The sequence below is a fragment of the Pan troglodytes genome, chromosome 10 (genome assembly GCF_028858775.2).
Source record: "Pan troglodytes isolate AG18354 chromosome 10, NHGRI_mPanTro3-v2.0_pri, whole genome shotgun sequence".
Classification (NCBI taxonomy): domain Eukaryota; kingdom Metazoa; phylum Chordata; class Mammalia; order Primates; family Hominidae; genus Pan; species Pan troglodytes.
This window is the reverse complement of record NC_072408.2, coordinates 107,025,985-107,052,869: the sequence shown is the minus strand read 5'-3', so window position 1 is coordinate 107,052,869 and position 26,885 is coordinate 107,025,985. Positions and strand designations below refer to the sequence as shown.

General features: G+C 40.5%; 1 protein-coding gene across 3 annotated transcripts; it reads right to left on the bottom strand.

The window, feature by feature from the left end:
- Positions 1 to 402: 402 nt before the first annotated feature.
- ACTR6 (actin related protein 6) lies at positions 403 to 25,861 on the bottom strand. 3 transcript variants are annotated; one of them, XM_063784792.1, is made up of 12 exons: positions 25,791 to 25,861; positions 24,128 to 24,718; positions 19,986 to 20,103; positions 19,299 to 19,367; positions 17,236 to 17,359; positions 14,805 to 14,940; positions 14,662 to 14,718; positions 12,659 to 12,757; positions 12,485 to 12,563; positions 6,261 to 6,432; positions 4,681 to 4,819; positions 403 to 1,041 (listed from the first exon to the last, which is right to left on the bottom strand). In XM_063784792.1, exons 2-12 carry the CDS (start codon positions 24,193 to 24,195, stop codon positions 912 to 914), a joined length of 1,191 nt encoding a protein of 396 aa, XP_063640862.1. In that variant the 5' UTR covers positions 24,196 to 24,718; positions 25,791 to 25,861; the 3' UTR covers positions 403 to 911.
- Between the last annotated feature and the right edge of the window lie 1,024 nt (positions 25,862 to 26,885).

Below are 26,885 nucleotides of genomic sequence, written 5' to 3'. Positions count from 1 at the left end.
CAGGCCAGGCGCGGTGGCTCATGCCTGTAATCCCAACATTTTGGGAGGCCAAGGCGGGCAGATCACTTGAGCTCAGGAGTTCAACACCAGGCTGGCCAACAAGGCGAAACCCTGTCTCTACTAAAAATACAAAAATTAGCCGGGTGTGGTGGTGGTGGCACATGCCTGTAATCCCAGCTACTCGGGAGGCTGCAGTAGGAGAATCGCTTGAACCTGGGAAGCGGAGGTTGCAGTGAGCCAAGATCACGCCGCTGCACTCCAGCCTGGGTGAGAGAACAAGGCTCCGTCTCAAAAAAAAAAAAAAAGTTCTTGAACAACCCGGAGTTAACTTCAAATCTCTTTTCATTCATCCTAAAAAAAATAGTACTTTTATGAGTGAAATAAGATATTCTGCCCACACAGTAGTGGCCAAAAAAACTTTATTAGCTTAGTCTCCACCCTTTTAAATGTACTCTAGGTACAAAATAAACATTATACACATATAAGATCGGTCTTTCCAACTTTAGAATGTATAAATAAGAATGACATTTTAAAATAAAATACTTTAGTCACAGTCACACAAAACTACCTTCTAAGGAAAACTGTCCAGTGAAGCCGTGAAATTTGTGCTTTCAGCTATGAAGAATTAAACTTAAAATGCATTCATTCTTCTTTTAATGAAAAATAACCTACCCTTGGAAACAGCATAAGCATTGTTATGGTAGTCTAGCTCCTAAATGAAAATGTGGACTGAGTTACAGTTTACTGTAGTAACCTACCTAAGAAGACTTTGAAAATTAGCAATCAATCAAAGTATTTACATAAATTCAAGCCTTTTTCTTAGGACAAAAGGTAACACAGTTCCTTAACCTCTTTTAAAAGGAACTTTGAAATTAAACCTTACGGTCACAACTTTCATTCAAAAATGTTGCTTAAATATCAAATTTCTCTTCACAGACGCTATGTCCATTTTCTTCATAATCTTCTCTTGTTACCACCATATCTTCAAAATCATCATTCTCTGATATCAATTTTCCACCTTCCCAGGCATAAGTAATAGGGCTGAAAATAAAGGTATAAATGAACCCCAGATGATTTTACAGGAAAACTGAAATGCCTGAAACATAAATTACTATTAGGTTGGTGCAAAAGTAATTTGTGTTTTTTTTGCCATTAAAATGTGGCAAGCTCTACCCAACCCAACAGAAAATCGTTTAAGGTACAGAAATAAGCATACATTTCATATGAGTAGAGCAACCCAAAAAGGAAAGGAACCTTGTTCACTGCTACAAAATAGTAAATATTCCTTTTTCCCTATGTCCTGAATTTATGGACCCTCTAATTCTAAAGAAAAAACAAGAATATAAGCAAAAGATCAAAAGATGCCTAAAAGGAAAAACTGTCATACTGAGTCTAAATTCTGTATGTGGCAAAGATATGTCATCTCAATAATTCTCATAGCAACTCATAAAATAGCTATTACTCCCACTTTCTTTCTTTTTTTTTTGAGACGGAGTCTCACTCTATTGCCCAGGCTGGAGTGCAGTGGTGCAATCTCAGCTCACTGCAACCTCTGCCTCCCAGGTTCAAGCATTTCTCTTGCTTCAGCCTCCCAAGTAGCTGGGACTACAGGCACATGCCACCACACATGGCTAATTTTTTTTGTATTTTTAGTAGAGGTGGGGTTTCGCCATGTTGGCCAGGCTGGTCTTGAACTCCTGACCTCAGGTAATCCACACACCACGACCTCCCAAAGTGCTGGGATTATAGTCGTGAGCCACCACACCCAGCCTACTCCCACTTTCTAGATTTGGAAAATGAGGCTCAGAGAAGTTAAGTCTGGAACTAGAATTTAGGCTGGAACTAGGATTTAACTCAGAACTGTTTTCACAGTCTGTGCTTTTGCTGCTACACTTTGTTGCCTCTAATAAATGAAACAGAAAACATAGTGTATGATAAACAATTATGTGGGAAGACACAGACAATAGGTAAAATTAGAGCAGGTAAAACATCTAGTTTGGTTTTGCTATCTACAACCAAGGTTATCCTATGTGTTATGACTCAATTCTATTTCTACTATTCTTTTTCCCCAGTTTAGAGTTTCAAATCTGAAAAAGGTAAAGAAAAAAGTTAAATCAATATTTTCTAGCCAAGTGTGGTGGCATATACCTGTAGTCCTAGCTACTTAGGAGGCTCAGGCAGGAGGATTGCTTGGACCCAGGAGTTCAAAGTTGCAGTGAGCTATGATCACACAAGTGACAGAGGGAGACTTTATCTCTATTAAAACAAAGGTCGGTTATGGTGGCTCATACCTGTAATCCCAGCACTTTGGTAGGTTGAGGTGGGAGGACTGCTTGAGCCCAGGAGTTCAAGACCAGCCTGAGCAACATAGCAAGATCCCATCTCTACCAAAAATTTTAAAAATTAGCCAGGCATGGTGGCTCATGCATGCAGTCCCAGCTACATGGAAGGCTGTGGTGAAAGGATCACCTGAGTCCAGAGGTCAAGGGTGCAGTGAGCCGTGATCACACCACTGCACACCAGCCTGGTAACAGAGCGAGACTCTGTCTCCAAAAAAAAAAAAAAAACAAAACCCAAAGCCAGACGCAGTAGCTTACACCTGTAATCTAAGCACTTTGGGAGGCCAAGGCGGGCAGATCACAAGGTCAGGAGTTTGAGACCCGCCTGGCCAACATGGTGAAACCCCATCTCTACTAAAAATACAAAAATTAGCCAGGCATGATGGCATGTACCTGTAGTCCCAGCTATTCGGGAGGCTGAGGCAGGAGAATCGCTTGAACCTGGGAGGCGGAGGTTGTGGTGAGCCAAGATTGCGCCATTGCACTACAGCCTGAGCAGCAGAGTGAGACTCCATCTCAAAAAATAAAAAAAAAATTTAAAAAAATTTAAAAAACCCCCCAAAACCCAACTTGGCTGGGCTAAGGCAGATTACTGAGCCCAGGAGTTGGAGGCCAGCTTGGGTGAAACAGTGAGACTCCATCTCTACAGGAAAAAAAAAAGGTTTTCTTTTCTTTCTTTTTTCCTTCTTTTTTTTTAGAGACGGGGTCAAACACTGTTGCCCAGGCTGGAGTGCAGTGACGCAATCCTAACTGACTGTAACCTCAAACTCCTGGACTCAAGCCATCTCCCTACCTTGGCCACCCAAAGTGGTAGAATTACAGGTGTGAGCCACCAAACCTGGCCAATAAGTGTTTTATTGTATTTATATTTGCATTAAGCTTTTATAAAAATAGATTTATATATAAGTATACACATATATTTATACATATATAAAAGCAGTAGACGCACAATAAAAATTTATTTAATAAAATAATAAGACCTATTTCTGTGGATCCCTTGGCCTGTAATCTGTGCATGCAAGAAAAAAAGCCAATATGCTTTATACTCTTAAGAACATATGAACATTAGTGGTGATAAAAATCATCCCAATATTTTTAAATTGTTTATTCATTTATCTCATAGCTATAAAAGAACGTGATACCAATGAGGGCCTTCTATTAACTTGCTGATTTTGGAAAATTCTACTTTAGCTTTAAAACAAAACTCTAGAATTAAGAGTCAGGTATGTGGGGTCTTGTTTGCAACTCTGCCACTAACACTAGGGGTGAGTTTTTAGACATATATTTTGGGTAAGAAGTCCTCACTCAAGGTAAGAAAACTGGGTTTTAATCTGATCATTGCTATTAACTCACCATAGGGCATTTGCCAACTCACGAGCCCTTGTTTCTTTATTTACAAAATAAGAATATAGAATAGGATGATATGTAAGCCCTTAGAGCTGTAAAATTCTACCTTCTTTTTTTGTTTTTTTTTTGCAGGGGGGTTTGTTTGTTTGTTTTTGAGACAGAGTCTTGCTGTGTCACCTAGGCTACCATACAGTGGTGCAATCTTAGCTCACACCAACCTCCACCTCCTGGGCTCAAATGATCCTCCTACCTCAGCCTCCTGAGTAGCTGGGACTACAGGTGCACACCAGCACATCCGGCTAATTTTTTGTAGAGACAGGGCTTCACCATATTGCCCAGGCTGGTCTCAATCTCCTGAACTCAAGTGATCTGCCTGCCTCAGCCTCCCAAAGTGCTGGGATTACAGGCGAGAGCCACTGCGCCTGGCTCTACCTTAGTTTATTTTAACCACTAAAGTGGAAGTGATGATATGCACTTTTTCTTATATAACACTGTACAGGGTAGACATAAAACAGTTTTGAATTTTAAAAACCTCATTAATAAAAGTCATTTAAAGGAGAATTTTAAAAATTCTAAAACAATTTATGAATTGATAAAACTTATCACAATGGTTCAATTATTCAATTTCTATTCCTGACAGAAACTGACAATAAATAATACATCTCAGATAAATCATATAGACAATAACCTGATTGCTTTGCCTATAAAAATCTCTTAGGACCAAGGCTGATTTACTACATGGGAGTAATCACCCCATATACTTAATTGAGCACCCATTGTGTACGAAACATTATGGTTGGCACTTTACATACTTCCATTTAATTTAGTGAAATGTAAGGTTTATCATTTCAATTTTTGAAAGAAGAAAAATGAATATTCAGCAGGTGAAATGAACCTGCCACGGTGGGAGAGCCAGGTTTTAAACTCAAGTCAACAGACCACCTTTTCTACATGCGGACTTCCATGTTTCGTTTCTATATAAAACAACACTTACTTTTCAGGCAGCACAACAGAAACATCATAATCTGTTGGAGTAAGACATCGAACTTCTGAGTAAACCCGATCCCTAAATCCTGGGAAAAGGGAATTTCCTCCTGTCAAGACAATGTTCTTAAAAAAATGCGGCTGCATTTCTTTAAAAGAAGAAAAGGAGAAGGAAAGGAAAAAAGGCATTAGAAAATCTGTTTACTTTTCTGGAAAGATGTGGATGAGGGATCAGATAAGAAGCAATTAGGGATTACAGTTACTGGTGGGAAACCAAATAAATTTTCAGGTCCATTCTAAGATTTGTAATGAGGTTACAGTTTATACAAATAAAGACATGAAACAGTGAAAAATGACCACATAGATCTTTAAAAGAAAAACCTAAGGTGAGGGGGGTAAACTACTGGCTACTTACTATACACTCATGTAAGCCATATATAAATGAGTGACACCGTAGTAAAAAAAACAGTTGGTAATTATAATTATTCTTCTCTAAAATGGAAGGGGGGTGGTTCTTGCTGTAGGCTGAGACTGTGAGCTACCACAAGGATGAAAACGAGGTCTTTCATGACATTTGAACTTACAAGCCCAAATCTCCACATTATCTCATTGAGGCAAACATGCATGTTGTGCAATACTTACCTTTGATAGTTAAAAACACTCATAAACTATGTTTAAAGAAGGGATCTAAGTATGAACACTCATTAAAGTTACATGATAGCAAATGTTAAGTATTAAAAGCCTTCAAAACACCACTGGAAAATCCATCAGGAATTAACAGGTATGGGCCGTCCAACCTAATGTTTCTGTTCAGTAAAACAAGGGCAGAGTTTCCTTATATTGACCTCGAGTCTCACTCTGCCATGACCTTAAAGCAGTGTAGTACAAAATGTTGTACACATCATGACTGCAACTTTATATAAAATGTGAAATATGAAAATAGCTGTGAAATAATTATGTATGGATAGCATTATGTTTTTCTTTTTTTTTTTTTTTTTTAATGAGAGGAAAGCACATGGCCTGTGCTAGATTTTCTCCAATGCCTACTTCTTGCGAACCAGGGAGATAGTAAAGTACCCTAAAACTCTGGAACATTATTTACTTAAGGCATGTTTCAGGAGAATCCAGAAATCACTATGAAGCACCATATTCCAATCTCTTTAAAGTTAATCCTGTATGTTACTCTAAATATAGCAGAAAGAATAAGTCAGTCTACCAATAGCTGAAAACCATTAAATTGTTACATTATAAATTTATATTCTGTACAGATCTGGGTTAAATTAAAACTTTCCTAAAATGGATATGGCAATTTAATGCTCATGGAGAGATACATTTCTTCAAGTTTAAATGGACCATAATGATTTTTCCTTATCGAATTTATAATCACAAAAAAAGATAAAAGAAAAGAAAAAAACTTATAATCAAAGATGAATCAAGAATTATATAAATGCATTATGGGATCTACAAATCTCTGCAAATAAAACAGACTCACCAATTTGCCTGAAATTATTTAGAGGAAACAGGGTTCACAGGGCTTATGATGTTTTTAAAACAATTATAATTCTTTAGTATTTTACTCTATTTATGTACCTTCAGGTAGATTTTGAATTGAATACACAATAGCTTCTGGAATTCCCATTTCTTGAATGCCTATATCAGAAGGATTAAAGAGTATTTCTGGAACAGCAAATCTCTCATTGGCCAAACGAAGAATTTGTTCCCCAGATTTGTATTTTCCACTCAACACCATCTCTTCCCTTGGCTTAAAGACAAAGAAGATTAAAAGTTTAAGCTATATTATCTAGCTCACATGACTAATAATTAGTAATATGCAATAATATATATGCAATAATATATTAATAATATATTAATAATATTCTTGGAAGTTTCAGGATTCTCAAAATTTAGAAGAATGTGTGGCTGCCTTTACTGTTGCCAAAATCACACAAAACACAACTAAATAATTACTGACGCTAATATGGCTGTTCCTTCAAAGATAATTTGGCAGCTTTATTCCACACACTTTAAAATACAAAGAGGGCCAGGTGCCCTGGCTCACACCTGTAATCCCAGCACTTTGGGAGGTCAAGGTGGATGGATCACTTGAGCCCAGGAGTTCAAGACAGCCTGGGAAACATAGCGAGACCCCCGTCTCTTAAAAAACAAAAAAAAAAAATTAAAATACAAAGAAAAAAAGGAGGAGAGACAAGAGAGAACTTCATAATCTACCTATAATGGTACAATGATTCTAGTTTCTAGGGAACAAAGAACACATTCTAAATAAAAAACATTTACTATGTCTTGTGTTTCTAGTACTGTCTACTTTCACTCCCCTAATTTAGGTGTTTACTGGATATGTGGCTCTATTCTATTAGGATTCCCCCTTTCCCTTCTGGAAAGAGCCTACATCTCTACATTTCTTTAATATGTATTCAATCTCTATTCAAAATTAGTTTCCAAATGATGTAAGCAAGTCCATGGTCCTTATCCTTGAACTTACCTTATAATGCTAACTTTATATGAGGCCTATGTATAACAAACTTTAAACAACCATGACTCATATTTTCTTGTTATTTATTTTCTGCTAACCCACCCAATCTGTGAGCTGTAGTGCTGAGGGGGTTGCAAAAATAATCTCCTTCCACAATATTCTAAATCATTAAAATAATGGTCCCTCTCAATTTTACAACCATCAGCTTTCCTAGATTCAGGTAAAGACACTCATTTCATTTGACTTATAAATGCAGTTGTCCTCCCATAAAAGGATAGGTCCCTTAATATAATCAGCCATCTACTCTCTATTCAGATTTCAGCTTCCTGAGAGGTTTTCTCTGCTTCCCAAATAAAAAGATCCTTCACTATTCTCTATCACCCTATCTTATCCTTCATAGCTTATATTGTTCACCATCACATATCCACTAACTATCATAAAAAAGTACCTGGCACACAGTAGATACTCCATGAATTCTTGAATAATAGTAAGCAAGACAGCAACATGTCATTCATTAAACATATTACATACATTATCCCACTGAACTCTCATATAACCCTGTAACACGGGCATATTTTCCTTTTAAATTAATGATGCAATTGGGCTCTGCAAGGCTACATTACTTGCTCAAAGTTATTCATATCATAATCCAAAGCACATACAAAATATTCCTTCCACGATACTACCACTCATAACCTGGATATAAATGGTTAGATTTTGATCATTTGGGAATTCCATGCTCAAAACATTATTCTAAAATAAAAAATATCCTGAAAATTATACAGTATTCACAAATACTCCAGGAAGAACAGAAAACTATAAATCACTTTTAACCCAGAAACTATAAATCACTTTTAACCCAAAATATTGTTATATAGTAACAAAGAGAAGAATATTATGCCTCATAGAAGTATTCTTCCTTCTCAAGCAGAATGGAAAATATTTTCTATGAATTTACAAATTCATTAAATTCCAGCCATTCACTGACTTGAGTTTAAGGGATATAACTCATTTTGTCAACATTCAAAATAACCTGAGATAGTTGCAGATTTAGGAATTTCAGTTGACAAAACATTAGAGGTTATCTAGTTTATAGCCCTGATTGACAGAAGAGGATCATGTGACTTATTCTAGATTAAATGACTAACTAGGAGAGAGAGCCAGAACTAGACATCCTTGTTAAATGTTAGCACTAAAGCCATTAACCATCAACAAGTAATCTGGAGGCTGGGCACACTGGCTCACGCCTATAACCCAGCACTTTGGAGGCCAAAGCGGGAGGATCACTTGGGCCCAGGAGTTGAGGCTAGCCTGGGCAACATAGATGAGCGTGGTACCTCGTCTCTACAAATAACTTTTTAAAAACTTAGGCGTGGTTTATATTATATATTTATATAAATATATATTTATATAATATATATTTATATTATATTATATATTATATAAATATAATTTATATAATATATGTTATATATTATATAAATATATATTTATATAATATATATTTATATAATATATTATATATATATATTTATATAATATATTATTAATATATTATTCCATCTGTGGTCCCAGCTACTTGGGAGGCTAAGGTGGGAGGATCACTTGAGCTTGAGAGGTCAAAGCTGCAGTGAGCTGTGATCACACCACTGTGCTCCAGCCTGGGCTATAGAACAAGACTCCGTCTCAAAACAAACAAAAAGTTAGTTCCAGCACAATTAAAGAAATGATCAGTGTTATGTTATACTGGCTCTGCAGAAAGTGGTAATCCATGATGAGGACGATTTTCTCAATTTAGGTCAGTCGAATTCATTATACATTAGTAGGCTTCCTCTTTCTGATAAGAAAGAAAACTGGAATTTCTATTGGTTGTTATCTGTAATGATATTACAGGCCTAGTTTTATTGCTATTGTTACTACCATTAGTGCTAGAAAATCAAGTATGTAACTTCCCCCAGCTACTTAAAAATATTCTTGAAACTATCAAAATTCAAGTGTTAACAAAACCCTACGAATAAAGGCTCTCAAATAAATATTTATTTTAATCAAGTATTAAAATCAAAACAATATAAAAAATTCCAATATATAAAATATAACTGTTTCTAAATCTTTAAAAAATTATTAAGATGATTTAACACAGACTGAATAAGGTGTACATTTTAACGAAATTGACAAAGATTAAACCATTCTTTCTACAATAAACATTTGCGGTAACACTGTATCATCTGCCAAAAGCCCAGTTCCAACTGACTTTGTCCACTCATCTGCTATTAAAATACACATTATATATGAGAATCAGCAACAGAGTGTATCCTGAGTAAATGAAGCCCACTGTCCATAACCAGATTCTGTTCACAAGGTCAAAGGCCAATAAAAAACCTTATATGGCTTCTGCCTTTTCTAAAGATGAGTAAAGTAATGGTCAACTGGGAGAATAACCACACCTCTACTGGCTTATTGCATAAGGTACTCACTTGAGAAAACACGGCTTATGATTTGGCAAGGAAGAAACTGGCAGAGTTTAGAAGAAAATGTCCAATAAACAAATAGGTTGTAATTTGCAGGGAAGGAGAGTTTTTCTAAAAAGAAAGATTTCCTAGTTGACTATCCAATCATCTGGAAGAGGTTTTAAGTTTTCAAACTTATGAAACAGGCAATTCTAGGAAGAGGAACTGAGAACACGGACACAGGTTTTGTTTTGTTTTGAAGTGCCCCAAGAGATTCCAATGATCAGTCAGATTTGAGGAGACTGGAAATCACTGAGACTTTACTCAGATCCATCTCTGTAAAAATCAGGATTACTTTACCCCTATTAACCCTACAGAGTACCATAAAATTTCCACAAGGTATCAGCTATAAAATATGACAATAATCAAATGTGCCTAGTAAGAAAGAGGTTTGGTATTTAAATGTTTGGGGCAGTTTTTCTTGTCTTGTGAAGAAGAAAAAAAATACACCTTCTGTATCTTAGCCAGGACTTGGGCTTCCAGTTTCTCTCTACCTGATACATGCCCAGGCAACTTTATCCCATCATCTATCTCAATTCCCATTTCTGAAAGCCAGCCTAGGTCCTTTCATAAGGATCTGTTTCACTTTTTGTTTTTTGTTTCTTTTGTTTTTAAAGAGACAGGATCTGGCTCTGTTGCCCAGCTCTGGAGTGCAGTGAAATGATCATAGTTCACTGTAACCTCAAATTCATGGGCACAAGCAATCCTCCCAACTCGGCCTCCTGAGTAGCTAGAACTACAGGTGTGTGACACCATGCCCAGCTAATTTTAATTTTTTTTTTTTTTTTTGTAGAGACAGGGTCTCACTTTGTTGCTGAGCCTGGTCTCAAACAATCCTCCCACTTCAGCCTCCCAAAATGCTGGGATTATAGGTAGGTGTGTGCCACCACACACAGCCATAAGGATCTGTTTCTAAGAACATAAAAGGATGACTTCAGTTTTATAAGACCCCAAGTAGTCTCTGAACTCTGATTCATACTTCACCTCAATAATCTGGCTCAAAAAAATTCACTTTTGTTTTCAGGCATACTAAGTATAAATAATTATATAAAACCCATGTATTCACCAACCAGCTTAATGTAACTTTACAGATAAGCTGACACTCTCCTAATTTAGTATTTTATCATTCACATACATAGTTTTTTATACTTTTACTTCATATTTAAGTATACCTTAATAACATATTATTATTCTCACCAAAAAGAGAACATAATTATTCTGCATAGACTAAAAGTGTACATAGCTTTCTAAAATGTGCTTTTCTGTGAAAATCAGATTTCTGAGATTTGTCCATGCTGTTTATATAAGCTCTACTTGATTTCACTACTGCTTATTATTTTACTATACGAACATATCAAAAATTAATCTCCTTCCATTAGTGGATATTTAGGCAGGTCTCAATTTTTCATTATTTTAAAGTACACTGCAATGAATATTATCATAAATGTCTCCTTGTACAAATGTGCTTATGTTTCTGACCAAAGATTTTTAACTTCCCAACAGTCCTCATCAGGTTGGTAACCAGAAATGCAAACTTCACATTTACCTAAACACAGAAGTAATTTTATCTGAGCTGATAAAAGATAAATAGAAATTATTTTGACATCCATGATAAACTGCTTCTCAACACTTTGAAATGCCATTGGATTTTGCCCTTTTCTAATCTAATCATACCAGACCAAACAGAAGTAGAATTTGGCCCTAGGTCAGCTATGTCAATAATTTTCACAATAGGAAAATAACCAATTTCTAACTCAATTTAAACTAATTTTTAAGTAAACAAAAATGGGTTAGCCATAATATACATAATGATACTATTTATCTCCAGATTTGCCCTATGTGCTATCTTTTGGCTGATAGTTCTTTTTCTAAATAAATTTACTAAGAAATTTATTAATCAAATTTCACTTTTGCTGGGTGAAATGGCCAGCAGGAAGGTAGTAATCAACAACTCTCGAAGGCCCAAGGAGCTGTGGCTCACGCCTGTAATCCCAACACCTAGGAGCCAAGGCAGGAGGATCATTTGAGCCCAGGAGTTCAAGGTCAGCCTAGGCAACACTGTAGGACCCCACCTCTACAAAAAATACAAATATGAACCAGGCGTGGTGGCACATGCCTGCAATCGCAGCAACTCTGGAGGCTGAGACAGGAAGATCACTTGGGCCTGGGAGGTAAAGGCTATAGTGAGTGCTGTGATCGCACCATTGCACTCTAGCCTGGGTGAGAGTGAGATGTAGTCTCAAAAAAAACCAAAAAAACAAAACAAACAAAAGAAAAGCAACTCTCTAAGGCCCTGCCAATCCCAGCTGGATGTGAAATTCTTTTTTTTTTTTGAGACAGAGTCTCACTGTGTTGCCCAGGCTGGAGTGCAATGGTGTGATCTCAGCTCACTGCAACCTCCACCTCCCAGGTTCAAGTGATTCTCCTGCCTCAGCCTCCCAAGTAGCTGGGACTACAGGCACCTGCCACCACACCTGGCTAATTTTTTTTGTATTTTTAGTAGAGACGGGGTTTCACTATGTTGGCCAGGCTGGTTTTGAACTCCTGACCTAGTGATCCACCTGCCTCAGCCTCCCAAAGTGCTGGGATTACAGGTGTGAGCCACGGTGGCTGGCCTAAATGAAATTCTTTTCAAATCTAACTGAGGTGATCACTTGAAATATCACTGATTTTTTTTTTTTTTTAATTTTATAATAGAGACAGGGGCTTGCTTTGTTGCCTAGGCCAGTCTCTTAACTCCCATCTTAGCCTCCCCAAGTGCTGGGATTATAGACAGGAGCCACAGCAACCAACCATTGATGGTTTTTAAAAATTACCTTACAAAAGCCCTTTTTAATTGTACTGAAGTCAGGCAAGACATAGTCTATCATTACTGTATTTTCTTCTCCTTTCAACCTGGAAAACAAAATTGAGATTTATGAAATATTCTAATTATGTGTAACATCCCCTAACAATCTACTTTCCAATTCTTAGATTGTCATTATACATACTTTGCAATATCCATGTCTCTATAAAAATCCTGAGACACATAGCATACATCTTCTTTCACTTGATTAATCACATGTGTTTCATCCATAACATGTAGCTGCCTAACAGAAATAAAAGTTGTAAAATTTGAAGCAGAAACAATTAAACATAATTTATAATTATCTGAAATTTTTTTCTGGAATTAAATTTTCAGGTAACTGATTTTTTGAAATTTTAAATTCTTGAATGTGTAAAATAATTTTAACTTTATGGAATACTGTCACTTCCATTAATTTCCACAGTATTCCTCTGAGGGTAGGTATTAGTCTAGTTTATAGGTAAGGAAACTGAAAACAAAGATGTTAAGTGGGGTTTATCTAACTAAAGATCAAACATTCCCCCGCAAACCATTCTGAATAGAATCTTGCTACAATGCCTTAACTCTATGCACTTTCTTTTCTGATTATATTAAGTATTGCTGAGTCAGCACACAGTACCAAGCACATACAAGCAGTTCAATAAATGTTTGACTGAGGGTGAAGCTTAAACATTGGCTTACTATAGAAATAAAGATGTTTAAAAATAAACAAAAACTTTTCCACCTCCCAAAGTGCTGGGATTACAGATGCAAGCCACTGCACCTGGCCATAATTATTTTTAATGAAAAAATGGCTAAATGTATGGCATGACTGGGTGTGGCCATCCCAGTATTCATTCTCCCACCAGTATCTTTAAAACATATATATATATATTTAAAGCTGACATGTAATAATTGTACATATTTCTCAGGTACACAGTGATGTTTTGCTGGGAGCTGTGGCTATGCCTGTAATCCCAGCACTTTGGAAGGCTGAGGCAGGAGGACAGCTTAAACCCACGAGTTTAAGGCCAGCTTGGGCAACATAGTGAGAACCTGTTTCTACGAAAAAATACAAAAATTAGCCAGGTGTGGTAGCACATGCCTGTGGTCCCAGCTACTTGGGAGGCTGAGGCAGGATAATTTCTTGAGCCAAGGAGTTGAGGATGCAGTGAGTAATGAACACACCACTGCACTCCAGCCTGGGTGACAAAGACCCTGTCTCAAAATCAAAAAGAAACCCACACAGTGCATCAGATCAGGATAACTAGAATACTCATCATCTTCAACACTTATCCATTTTTGTGTATTGGTAACACTCAATATCCTCCTTCTAGTTACCTGAGACTGTAACATTCTTGTCAAGCTCAGGGGCGTGACGTGCAGGTCAGTAATCCCAGCTACTAAGGGAGGCTGAGATGGGAGATCTTTTGAGCCCAGGAGTTTGAGACCAGCATGGGCAACACTGTGAGACCCTGCCTCAAATAACAATAATAGTAATAATAAAATTGTAAAAAGAAAACAAACAAAAAGAAACTAACATTCTTCAGATAACAAACATATAGCGATGGAAAGCCAATTAGTGGTTGCCAGGGGTCAGCGACACAGTCAGGGAGCAAATACAAAGGAGTAGGGCACATAGGGGAGCAAAGGGATCCTGATGGTATGATACCATCCAAAGTTAATGTAACAAGAAATTGAGATTTAAGAATTCTACTTATGTGTTAAACACAATAAAATTAATAATAGTAGCATAAGTTATGTTAATGTACAACATTTACAATTTTTTTTTTTTTTTTGAGAGAGAGAGAGTCTCACTTTGTCACCCAGGCTGGAGTGAAGTGGCGCGATCTCGGCTCACTGCAACCTCCACCTCCTTGTTCAAATGATTCTCATGCCTCAGCCTCCCGAGTAGCTGGGATTACAGGTGTGTACCACCACACCTGGCTAATTTTTGTATTTTTAGTAGAAGTGGGGTTTCACCAGGTTGCCCAGGCTGGTCTCGAACTCCTGGCCTCAAGTGATGCACCCACCTCGGCCTCCCAATGTGCTGGCATTACAGGCGTGAGTCACAATGCCTGGCCTTAAAAGTAAGGAATAATCTTAAATTACTGTAAAAGGTTCCTCCCCAGAGCCCCATCCTCCCAAAGAATCAAAGCTAAGCATCACCTGTAAGATATGATCTCCTTTAGATGATTGGTTAAGAGTTTTCCTCCCACATTTATCCTGAAAGGGGAGAACTCAAATTTAATTATCGCACATATCATTCTGTTTAATCTTTAGAAACAACATGAAAATTAAATGCAACTCACCGAATAATTGCTTCTTTTTTCTTTTTACTTCTACAATAAGGAACTATATGTGTAAAGGAATATCCACTATCAACAATGATACAGCATAATTCGGAAGGATTATCTCGGAAATACCTATGTGCACTGAGAGCCCCAGCTATTTAAAAAAAGATAAAAAAAGTGAACAAAAATATAACACTAATTTAAAGCAATTAAAAAGGTAGGAAACAAAGACAAGCACCAAGACAAAAATGTTCCCTTTATTACAAGAAAAATGTTAATTTATAATACTATTCATAACTGTCAAAAGATCTTTATTGTGTTTATACTTTAAAACACCACACTTACATGGTAAACATAATAAAAATTTGGTATCCGTTTTTAAAGGTAAATATTCACTCCATAGTTTAAAAGAATTACTACAACAGCAGCTCATTTTTACTGATCATTTATTACATGCCAGACTCTATTCTAAAATCTGTATAATGAGTGTGTGTGTTAATACTCAAAACAATTCCATTTTACAGATAAGGAACCTGAAGCTCAGAGAAGTAAAGTAATGTGCTCAAAGTCACACAGTTAGGAAGTACCAGAGCCAGGATTCAAACCTAGGCAGTAGGTTGAGACCTCAGAACTATTGACATTGGGGGTTGGATAACTCCTTGTTGTAGAGGGCTTTCCTATGCGTTGTAGGATGTTTAACAGCATCTTGGCCTCTACCCATGAGATGCCAGTAGCACCTTCCCGGTGGTAACGATCATGGCACACTGCAACCTCCACTTCCCGGGCTCAAGTGATCCTCTTGCCTCAGCCTCTCCAGTAGCTGGGACTGTACACATGCACCACCATGCCTGGTTAATTTTTTAATTTTTCTTTTGTAGAGATGGAGTCTCACTATGTTGACCATCTAGCCTAAAGTGGTCCTGCTGCCTTGGCCTCCCAAAGTTCTGGGATTACAGGCATGAGCCACTACACCTGGCTGAGATTGTGCCCTTAACCACTGCCCATACTGCTGCTTATATGGACTTAAATTCTGAAAGTTAAATATTTAAATACTTTCATTGTACCCAACCATGTCATGTAATCTAAGCCTGTAATAAACTTGCTTCTAGATGATATTTACAGATTGTTCTCCCTCACACTGGCAGCCTGGGCTACTAACATTATTTCAAACAATAAGAATTCGGCCTGGAGCCGTGGCTTATGCCAATAATCCCAGCACTTTGGGAGGCCAAGGCGGGAAGATGACTTCAGTCCAGGAGTTCGAGACCAGCCTAGGCAACAAAATGAGACCCTGTCTCTACAAAAAATAAATAAATCAGCCAGATGTGGCAGCACATACCTGTGGTCCCAGCTACTTGGGAGGCTGAGGCGGGAGGATCCCTTGAGCCCAGGAGGTGGAGGCTACAGTGAGCCATGTTCGTGCCACCACACTCTAGCCTGGGCAACAGAGCAAGACCCTGACTTAACAAAAACAAACAAACAAACAAACAATAATAATTGCAAACACATAAATGACAGGAAAGATAACTACCTCAGAATCTTTCAGAAATAAGAAATATGTGGCCAGTAACTTCATTAGAAGAAGTATTAGTAAAAAGATAAAATGAGAGATGTCTGACTATATAATCTCTAAGGGTCCATTTAGTTTTAAGATTCCAAAACTTGCGCAGTGGCTCATGCCTGTAATCCCAGCATTTTGGGAGGGCAAGGCGGGTGGATCACTTGAGATCAGGAGTTCAAGACCAGCCTGACCAACATGGTTAAACTCCATCTCTACTAAAAATACAAAATTAGCCAGGCATGGTGGCGAACGCCTGTAATCCCAGCTACTTCGGGGGCTGAGGCAGGAGAATCGCTTGAACCCAGGAGGTGGAGGGTGAGCAGAGATTGCTCCATCGCACACCAGCCTGGGCAACAAGACCAAAACCCCATCTCGGGAAAAAAAAAAAAAGAAAAAGAAAAATCCAAGTCTTATTTCCTTCAAATCTAAAAAATGCCACATAGTATTCTGGAACTTTAAGAGTTTCTTTACTTGGTTCATATCCATATTCGAGCTTCACATAATTCAATTTCTTTTTTTTTTTGGAGACAGGATCTCACTCTGTCACCCAGGCTGGCACGATCATAGCTCACTGCGGCTTCAACCTCCCAGGCTCAAATGATCCTCCTGCCTCAGCTTCCTAAGTAGCTGGGACTACAGGTGCGTGTCACCATGCCCAACTAATTTTTCTATTTTTTTGTAGAGACAGGGTTTCACCATGCTGCCCAGGCTGATCTCAAATCCTAAACTCAAGTGATCTACTCACCTCAGCCTCCCAAACTGATGGGGTTACAGGTGTTAGCCACTGTGCTAGCCAAGAATGCCACTTAATATTTTGGGACTTTATGAGTATTACCCTATTCATATCCATAGTCATATAACTCAATTTCAGTGAAAACTTGAACTCACCATTTACTCTTAATACTGCTTGAAACTGGTATTCTTCAAATAGAATTTCATTCATTGATTCTTGAATTGAAGTGAAGTTAAAGTATGGTTCAGTGATAATAATATTAGTATCTAAAAAATCAACCTATAGGAGAAAACATTCCAAAATGTTTCATAATTTGTAATGATAATTAACACTTGTTTTACATGTACAAACAAATTTATTTAATCCTCACAATAATCGTGATAAGTCTTATTACTATCCCCATTTAATAGATGAGCAAACTGAGGCACAGAAAAGTTAAATAAGTGACCAAGTTCATAGAGCTATTTAATGACATAGGTAAGATTTGAATCCAGGGAGTCTAGTTACAGAATCCATGTTCTCGACTATTATGCAATTTTACTTCTGTTAGAGGTAGCATTAATAAAATGTTACCAGCCTGGCACAGTGGCTCATACCTGTAATCCCAGCACTTTGGGAGGCTGACGTGGAAGGATTGCTTGAGGCTAGGAATATGAGACCAGCCTGGGAAACATAGCAAGACCCCACCTCTACTAAAAAAATAATAATAATAATAAATAAAAATTAACAGGGCATGGCGGTGCATGCCTGTAGTCCTGGCTACTTAGAAGGATAAGGTAGGCTAATTGCTTCAGCCTGGGAAATTGAGGCTGCAGTGAGCCATGATTGTGCAACAGAGCAAGACTCTGTCTCTAAAAAATGAAAGAAAATGTTACCATAAAATTGTTTAAAGACAATTATAGAAACATTAATGAATGATACAACAAATATTGGGGCTGTTATGTTTCTAAATGAAAGGAAAACAAGGTCAGGCACGATGGCTCAGCTTGTAATCCCAGGACTTTGGGAGGCTGAGGCAGGCAGATCACCTGAGGTCAGGAGTTCCACACCAGCCTGGCCAACACGGTGAAACCCCATCTCTACTAAAAATACAAAAAAAAAAAAAAAAAAAAAAAGAGCCAGGTGTGGTGGCGCGTGCCTGTAATCCCAGCTACTCAGGAGGCCAAGGCAGGAGAATCACTTGAACCCAGGAGGCAGAGGTTGCAGTGAGCAGAGATCATGCCACTGCACTGCAGCCTGGGCAACAGAGCAATACTCCCCCTCAAAAAAAAAAAGAAAAAAAAAGGACAGAACAAGACAAAGACAAAACAAGAGAAGATGGGGCTGGTGCGGTAGCTCACGCTTGGGCGGATTGCTTGAGCCCAGGAGTTTGAGATCAGCCTGGGCAACATGGTGAAACCCCATGTCTATTAAAAAGAAAAGAAAATCATAATAAAAAAAAACTTGCAGATGTTTTATTTATGTATTTATTTATTTATTGAGACATAGTCTTACCCAGGCTGGAATCCAGTAGTGCAATCTCGGCTCACTGCAACCTCCACCTTCCAGGTTCAAGCAATTCTCCTGCCTCAGCCTCCCAAGTAGCTAGGACTACAGGTGTGTGCCAACATGCCTGACTAATTTTTGTATTTTTAGTAGAGACGGGGTTTCACAGTTGGCCAGGCTGGTCTCAAACTCCCGACCTCAAGTGATCCACCCGCCTCAGCCTCCCAAAGTGCCGGGATTACAGGCATGAGCCACCGCGCTTGGCCTGCAGATGTTTTAAATTAAAAAAAAAAGGAAAAGGGCAAGATGCTTAAGATATTCAAGTTTATTTAATTCTCTCACACACATTCTTGAGAAGTATTAAAACTTGAACATTTTCTCCTTATACCTATAATCACATTACAGACATTAAAAACACAAAATCCTCTTGTAATATTCATGTATTTAGATATGTAAGCAAAAATGTTTTATTGTGAAAATTAAGATGATATAGTGAATTGATCTAATAATAGAAATCTGAAGTAAAATTTTGAGTTTCATACAGACTATCTTTACTCAACCTCTACTTCAACATGGAAATTTTATTCACTTGCATTTATTATTTATTTTAAAAGTGACTTAAATATGTGCTGAGAACATATTCATAAGTTTATAAATCTTAAAATGTAAATTCTAATTTTTCATTACAATTAAACATGGAAATAGAATTTGAATACATACTCTAATTTGTTACCTGATACATTTCTTTTCCAAAAAGGTAATCCCAAACTTGTCTCTGAACATCCCAATTCACCAAGTAGCCCTAAAAAATGTTTTTATAAATTTAATTATCAAGAATATTTGAATAATTTTTAAAAATCAGATTATAAAAATTTGAATAATTTTTAAAAATCAGATTCCAAATCACTGATTTCTATCTATGGTTACCATTTCCGGTGTAATGCTGTATGAATTTATTTTTTTTAATTAAAAAAAAATTTTTTTTATTATACTTTAAATTCTGGGATACATGTGCAGAACGTGCAGGTTTACTACATAGGTATACTGCTGTATGAATTTCAAACCGATTATGTTAGTATGTTTTTCTCCTTTAAAAAGTTAAAAAACAAACTCACAAATAAGCAATAACTAAAATGTCAGAGGTTCAAAAGACACACCAATATATACAGTTGCCTCCCTATACTTATTTTCTTAAATTAATGTGTGCATACCACTTAGATTTAATGTAAGTAAAAATCAGTACTCACAATAAGTAACTAAATCATGGTCGTTTATTTTTACCCAAACAATTAAATTTTAATTTGGGTTTAATTAGGTTGTAGTTAAAATTTAAGTTACACACAGCCTTTTATATACAATTAAAATTATCTTTAAATTTAGGTCTACAATGCTAGAAATGAAACATAATTAATTGGATTACCTTTTGAAAAGGAAGGATGTAAAAGAGTCCAGAAGGGTCTTTTATTTCATCTATCTGGTTGGCAGTAAAAGTTTTAAGACGTGCTGTTTTTGACCGGAACTGACAATTAGGAATAACCCTGGAAACAAGGAAACAAATAATTATCCCCTAAATATTTAGTTCCTAAAAACATTTTTACTTCACCACCACTCTTGATGCCAAAAGATTAGTGTATCCTAAGATTGGTATATCCAGTGTTTCTCATTCTGTCTTAAAATAATACCAAAGGCTGGGAGTGGGGGCTCATGCCTATAATCCCAGCACTTTGGGAGCAGGATGATTGCTTGAGACCAGGAGTTCAAGACCAGCCTAGACAACATAGCCAGAACCTGTCTCTACAAAAATAAAAAATAAGGCCGGGCATGGTGGCTCACGTCTGTAATCCCAGCACTTTGGGAGGCAAAGGCGGATGGATCACTTGAGGTCAGGAGTTCGAGACCAGCCTGGCCAACAGGGTGAAACCCTATCTCTACTAAAAAAAACACAAAAATTAGCCAGGCATGGTGGTACATGCCTGTAGTCCCAGCCACTAAGGAGGCTGAGGCATGAGAATCAATTGAACCTGAGAGATGGAGGTTGCAGTGGTCTGAGATTGCACCCCTGCACTCCAGCCTTGGCGATGGGGCAAAACTCAGTCTCAAAACTAATAATAAAATAAAACAGAAAGAGAAAAATACGAATCAGGCAGGCATGGTGATGAGCATCTATATTCCTGTCTTCTAGAGGAAGGCTGAGGCAGGAGGATTGCTTGAACGCAGGAGTCTGCAGCTGCAATGAACTGTGATCCCACTACTGCATTCCAGCCTGGGTGGACAGAACAAGGCCCTGTCTCTATTTTAAAATAATAATAACACAAAAATGCCCCTCCCCCATTTTTTTTTAAAGTTCAGTATGTAACAAGTTCTATACTGGATCCTTTCTTTCTCTAATAATCCTCAAGAAATCCTTACAGGTAAGTATTGCTTCCGCCACTGCAGAGGCGAAAGCCAGTGCTTTGGTAAAGGTCCTTGTCTTTCTGGCTTTAACACAGAAAGTCTTAATACCATTTGGATTAAAGATTCACAAGTTAGGCCGGGCGCGGTGGCTCATGCCTGTAATCCCAGCACTTTGGGAGGCCGAGACAGGCAGATCACGAGGTCAGGAGATCGAGACCATCCTGGCTAACACGGTGAAACCCTGTCTCTACTAAAAATACAAAAAACTAGCCAGCCTGGTGGCGGGCGCCTGTAGTCTCAGCTACTTGGAAGGCTGAGGCAGGAGAATGGCGTGAACCCGGAAGGCAGAGCTTGCAGTGAGCCAAGATCACGCCACTGCATTCCAGCCTGGACGACAGAGCGAGACTCCGTCTCAAAAAAAAAAAAAAAAAAAAAAAAAAAAAGATTCACAAGTTAAAAATTATGGCCATAAAAATTAAGTTTCCAGCCGGGAGCAGTGGCTCACAGCATGTAATCCCAGCACTTTGGAAGGCGGAGGCGGGCAGATCATGAGGTCAGGAGTTGAAGACCAGCCTGGCCAACATGGTAAAACCCCATCTCTACTAAAAAATATAAAAATTAGCTGGGCATGGTGGTGCATGCCTGTAATCCCACCTACTGGGGAGGCTGAGGCAGGAGAATTGCTTGAACCCAGGAGGCGGAGGTTGCAGTGAGCAGAGATTGTGCCACTGCACTCCAGCCTGGGCGACAGAGCAAGACTCTGTCTCAAAAAAATAAAATAAATTAAGTTCCCATGAAGCCAAAGATCTTCAATCAGCAAGATGCTATAGGGCAGGGATCCCCAACCGCAGGGCTTGTGGTCCGGTACCTGTCTGTGGTCTGTTGGGAACCAAGCCTTCATAGCAAGAGGTGAGCACCAGGGTGGGGAAGGAGGGTGGGGCCGTAAGCATTAACACCTAAATTGCACTTCCTGTCAGATCAGCCATAGCATTAGATTCACATAGGAGCAGGAACCCTATTTTGAACTGTGCATGCAAGGGATATAGTTTGTGCACTTTTTTTGTGAGAATCTAATACCTGAGAATAGTTTCATTTCAAAACCATCACCCACACTCATACCCCCAACCACACGTTAAAATTGTCTTCCACGAAACCAGTCCTTGGTGCCAAAAAGGTTGGAGACTGCTGCTGCTACAGGGTACAGAAGTAGCAACTTTTTTTTTTTTTTTTTTTGAGACCGAGTCCCGCTTTGTCGCCCCAGGCTGGAGTGCAGTGGCGTGATCTCGGCTCACTGCAAGCTCCGCCTCCCAGGCCCACGCCATTCTCCTGCCTCAGCCTCCCAGGTAGCTGGGACTACAGGCGCCTGCCACTACGCCCGGCTAATTTTTGTATTTTTAGTAGAGACAGGGTTTCGCCGTGTTAGCCATGATGCTCTGGATCTCCTAACCTCGTGATCCACCCACCTGGGCCTCTTGCTGCTTGCCATGAGCTTACAATCTGGTTTGGAAGACAAACTAGAGCCATTATTAATTATACACACATGTATGCATACAAATGTGTCTGTATGTGTATACGAGATGACACTGGGATAATACTGTAAAAAAATGTTTTACACCTGCTTATTTCACTTATAATACTGTCAGCATTTTCTCTACATGTTTAAATGTTCTTTGAAGACATAATTTTAAGAAGCTGAATTTGTTATCAGTCTCAGGTTGTATTTTGGTGTATTTAGCCAATATGCTATTCCTGATTATTTAGCTTGCTTCCCATTTTTTGGCTGCCTGTATACGATGACTATGAATAATACAAAGCACTTCTAATTAATTCTCTAGGTAATAACAGAATTGCTGTGTCATGGCCGGGCGCGGTGGCTCACACCTGTAATCCCAGCACTTTAGGAGGCCGAAGCAGGCAGATCACGAGGTCAGGAATTCCAGACCAGCATGGCCAATATGGTGAAACCCCCGTTTCTACTAAAAATACAAAACTTAGCCAGGCGTGGTGGTGCGCAACTGTAGTCCCAGCTACTTGGGAGGCTGAGGCATGAGAATGGCTTGAACCCGGGAGGCAGAGGTTGCAGCGAGCCGAGATCGTGCCACTGCACTCCAGCCTGGACAAGAGAGCCAGACTCCCTCTCCAAAAAAAAAAAAAAAGTTGCTTTGTCAGCTGGGTGTAGTGGCTCACGCTCCTAATACCAGCACTTTGGGAGGCCAACGCGGGTAGACTGCTTGAGGCCGGGGGCTCGAGACCGGCCTGGCCAACATGATGAAACCCCGTCTCTAACAAAAATACAAAAAATTCGCCGGGAGTGGTGGTGCACGCCTATAATCCCAGCTACTCTGGAGGCTGAGGCGGGAGAATCACTTGAATTCAGGCTGCAGTGAGCTGAGATCGCACCACTGCACTCCAGCCTCGGTGACAATGATAATGATACACATTGCCAAAACGTTTTCCAGAAAGATTGTAACAATTTACACTCCTACTCAGTTTGATTTCCCTCTTTCATTTCTGTTTCAAAAGAAATGAAAAAGAAGGAAAGGAGGGAGGAAGGAAAGAATTTTTTTTAATGCTGTTAATTTGATAAAGGAAAGGCGTGTCTTTAGGTTTGCTTATTTATTCAAACATATATTTTATGACTATACAAGTTATGAATGCCATTGTATTAACAGTACTTCTGTTTAATTGACCTTACCAACTAGGTCGGCCAGTAGGCCAAAGTCTTCAAAGCCTCTAGATCCTAAGACCGTGATTTTTAGACTTTTGGAGGGTCATAGAACCCTTTGAGAATCTAATGAAACCTATAATCTTGTACCCAGGAAAATCCGCATACACCCAAACACCGTGCCCACAGTTTCCAAAGGCTGATGAACTTTACGGACCCTTCTGTCAGGAACGCATCTCTATAAGCCTATTTTCCTTGGCTATTTCCTGTTACGAAATAAAACATATATCCCACTTCCGGGGCCTCGCAGCCCAAAACTAAAACCAAAATCAATTTCAATTCAAAGCATCACAACCACCCACCCAGCTCCAACCAGGGAATCCCTCTGGCTAAGTCAGGGCCGAGCGGGGGTGTCTGCAGTTCATTGATGTCCGGAGATGAAACGTAGCACATGAAACCACTAGGCGTATATATCTTGTCCCTCGGAGAAAGAAAGTACTTACGACACATTTTCATGGCTGTAACCGATTTTGGCGTTGTAAGCTCCATTATCCAGCACTAAGGTCGTCATCTCACCACCAACCACACCGCAGCCGTAGTTGTTTTCCCTTTCCGACCCCTCTGCTCGAGCTTTTTCCGGTACTCTATGGTTTGTTGGGCGGAGCGTTAGGACGCGCCTCTGGTCACCTTAGCAACGGAGGACGCCGGAAGTCGGAGATGCTAAGCAGCACCGAATGTTAGGGGCTGTGCTTCCAAACTTAACCTGTTTATGTGGTGGCGAGATTTGACTGCTATGTGCTTTCTCGCTCATTTCGTATTTGTTTTTAACTACGCAGATTGATTCGCGCAAGTTTTTTCTAATCCTGTAGAGAACCGGCTGCGTGTGTGTGTGTGTGTATGTGTGTGTCTTCCAATCGCATTCTTCAGACGGTGACATTCTTTGAAGAAAAAAGTGCAAAACTTGCTCTTGGACTCACATTCATACTCTCCTCTTCCCCAGCCCACTTGCTCTTCAGGACGAAGCTGAGTGAGTCTTTCTCATCCAAAAAAGGCTTTTGGGCCGGATGCGGTGGCTCACGCCTGTAATCCCAGCACTTTAGGAGACCAAGGCAAGCAGATCACTTGAGGTCAGGAGCTTGAGACCAGCCTGACCAACAGGGCGAAACCCCGTCTCTATTAAAAATACAAAAAGTAGCCGGGCGAGGTGGCGGGCGCCTGTAATCCCAAGTACTCGGGAGGCTGAGGCGGGAGAATTGCTTGAACCCGGGAGGCGGAGGTTGCAGTGAGCCGAGATGGCTCCACTACACTCCAGCCTGGGCGACAGAGCGAGACTCCGGCAGGGCGGGGACTTGGCAGGTGCGGGAGGCAGGACCTGGCTTCCGGGGCGTCGCGGGGGCAACGGCCAGCGGGCTAGGACAACTGCCAACGGGCTTGGAGGGGGGCGTTCTACAAGTTCCAGGCCACTTTGAGCGCCTGAGGGAGGAGCGGGGCGGCGGGAAGGGGGCGCCGCGGGGGCAGGGAGCGCAGCAGCCGCAGCGCGAAGGCGCGGAGGCCGGGGAACAAACGGTTGGCGCGCAGGCAGCCATACCGGGGCCGGAGCCCGGGCAGAAGAGGGCAGCGACGGCGATGGGGAGGCTGCAGAGCCCGGGGCGGGTACCGCGCGGGAACCAGCGCGACTGCGTGGCTACCGCAGCCGTCGGTTCGTGTTGGACGGGCGCCGCTGCTGCCTCTGCTACTTCAAGAACCCCCACGACCCGCTGCCCCTCGGCCACCTGGACATAGCGGAAGCCTGCTTCAGCTACCAGCGCGCCGACGAGGCGGCGGAGCAGCCTGCGCACTTCCAGGTGCGCAGCGCGGGAGCCGCCACGGTGCTTGAGGTGGGAACTCGCGCCCTGCAAGCGCCTGGGCCCTTCTGTTCGCGCTCCCTGCCTCCCCTGGGGGCCTGCCCCATCCACCCTCCTTTCTCCAAGGCCTCCTCGCACCCTGCCAACGTCGGCCTGCCTTTCCCCACTTCTCCACATCCCGTCCTCGTTCCTATCTCCTCCCCTCCACCTGGGCTTAGGCCCGTGTGGCTGGGGCTACCCAGCCCAGTCTCCTTCCTCAGACACTTTGACCCATTATCTCCCTCTGCTCCTTCCCTCTGACCTCTCTCTAGTGTCTTCTCACCCCCAGCATCCCGTGGATGTCCGGTGCAGCCCTCCCAAGCATTCATAACCGTAGGCTTCTGCCCCGGGGGCCTCCTTTAGAACTCTGCTAGGACCTTGGTACATCAGTTAACCGCTCTGCCCTTCAGCGTCCTCTAAAATGAGATAGCAGTAGTATCTATATCACGGGGTGTTGAGATTAAACTAATTATACTCTAAACTGCTCAGTAAATGTTAGTACATTTATTTTATTTTTATTTATTTGTTCTTTTTGCCATAGGATCTCGCTCTGTTGTGCAGACTGAAGTGCAGTGGTGTGATCTCAGCTAACTGCAGCCTCATGCCTGGGCTCAAGTGATCCTCCCACCTGAGCCTCCCACCTGAGCCTCCCAAGTAGCCGGGACCACAGGTGCAGGCCCACGCCTGGCTAATTTAAAAAATGGTTTTTTTGTGTGTGTGTGGAGATGGGGGTCTCGCTATGTTGCTCAGGCTAGTCTCGAACTCCTGGGCTCAAACCATCCTCCCCACCCATCTTCCTGGGATTCCAGACATGAGCCACAGTGCATTTAGCACTATAGACAAAAAGAGTCAGAAATGGCAGGGCCCTTAGAGATATTCCACTACATTTCCTCCGAGAGTGGGCAGGGATGCTCCAGCTAAGGTCACACAGCCAGTAAGTGGCAGACCCTCTTTTCTTGCTCCTTGTTTTGTCCAGGAGAGGTCGGAGGGGGTCACTTCAGCCAGTTAGGCCTTGCTCTTTGAGGCTCTTTTAATCCTCCAGCGAAGAGACATAATGGGAAAAATAATGCAGAAGCAGGAGAGTAGAGTGGGGAGTCCTGGTGCTGAGAGGCCTCCCCTTTCCTTGGGAGTCCTTAGCGGGCTAGACTCTGTCACCTCCGAGGGGTCCACCTGCTTCGAGCACATAGAGGGATCTGGGCCCAGGCCTGGAGCCCAGTATCCTTTCTCCAGGCTGTGCTCCCTGCCTGGCTCCTGTGAACCTCCACCTTCTCTCTCACTCCTCTTCCGCGCTGCAGGCTCGGCTTTCTCCAGGGCAGCAGGGTTGGGCTGGGATGTATGAAAGCACTCTCAAAGCTGGCCACGCGGAGAGCAGAGTAGG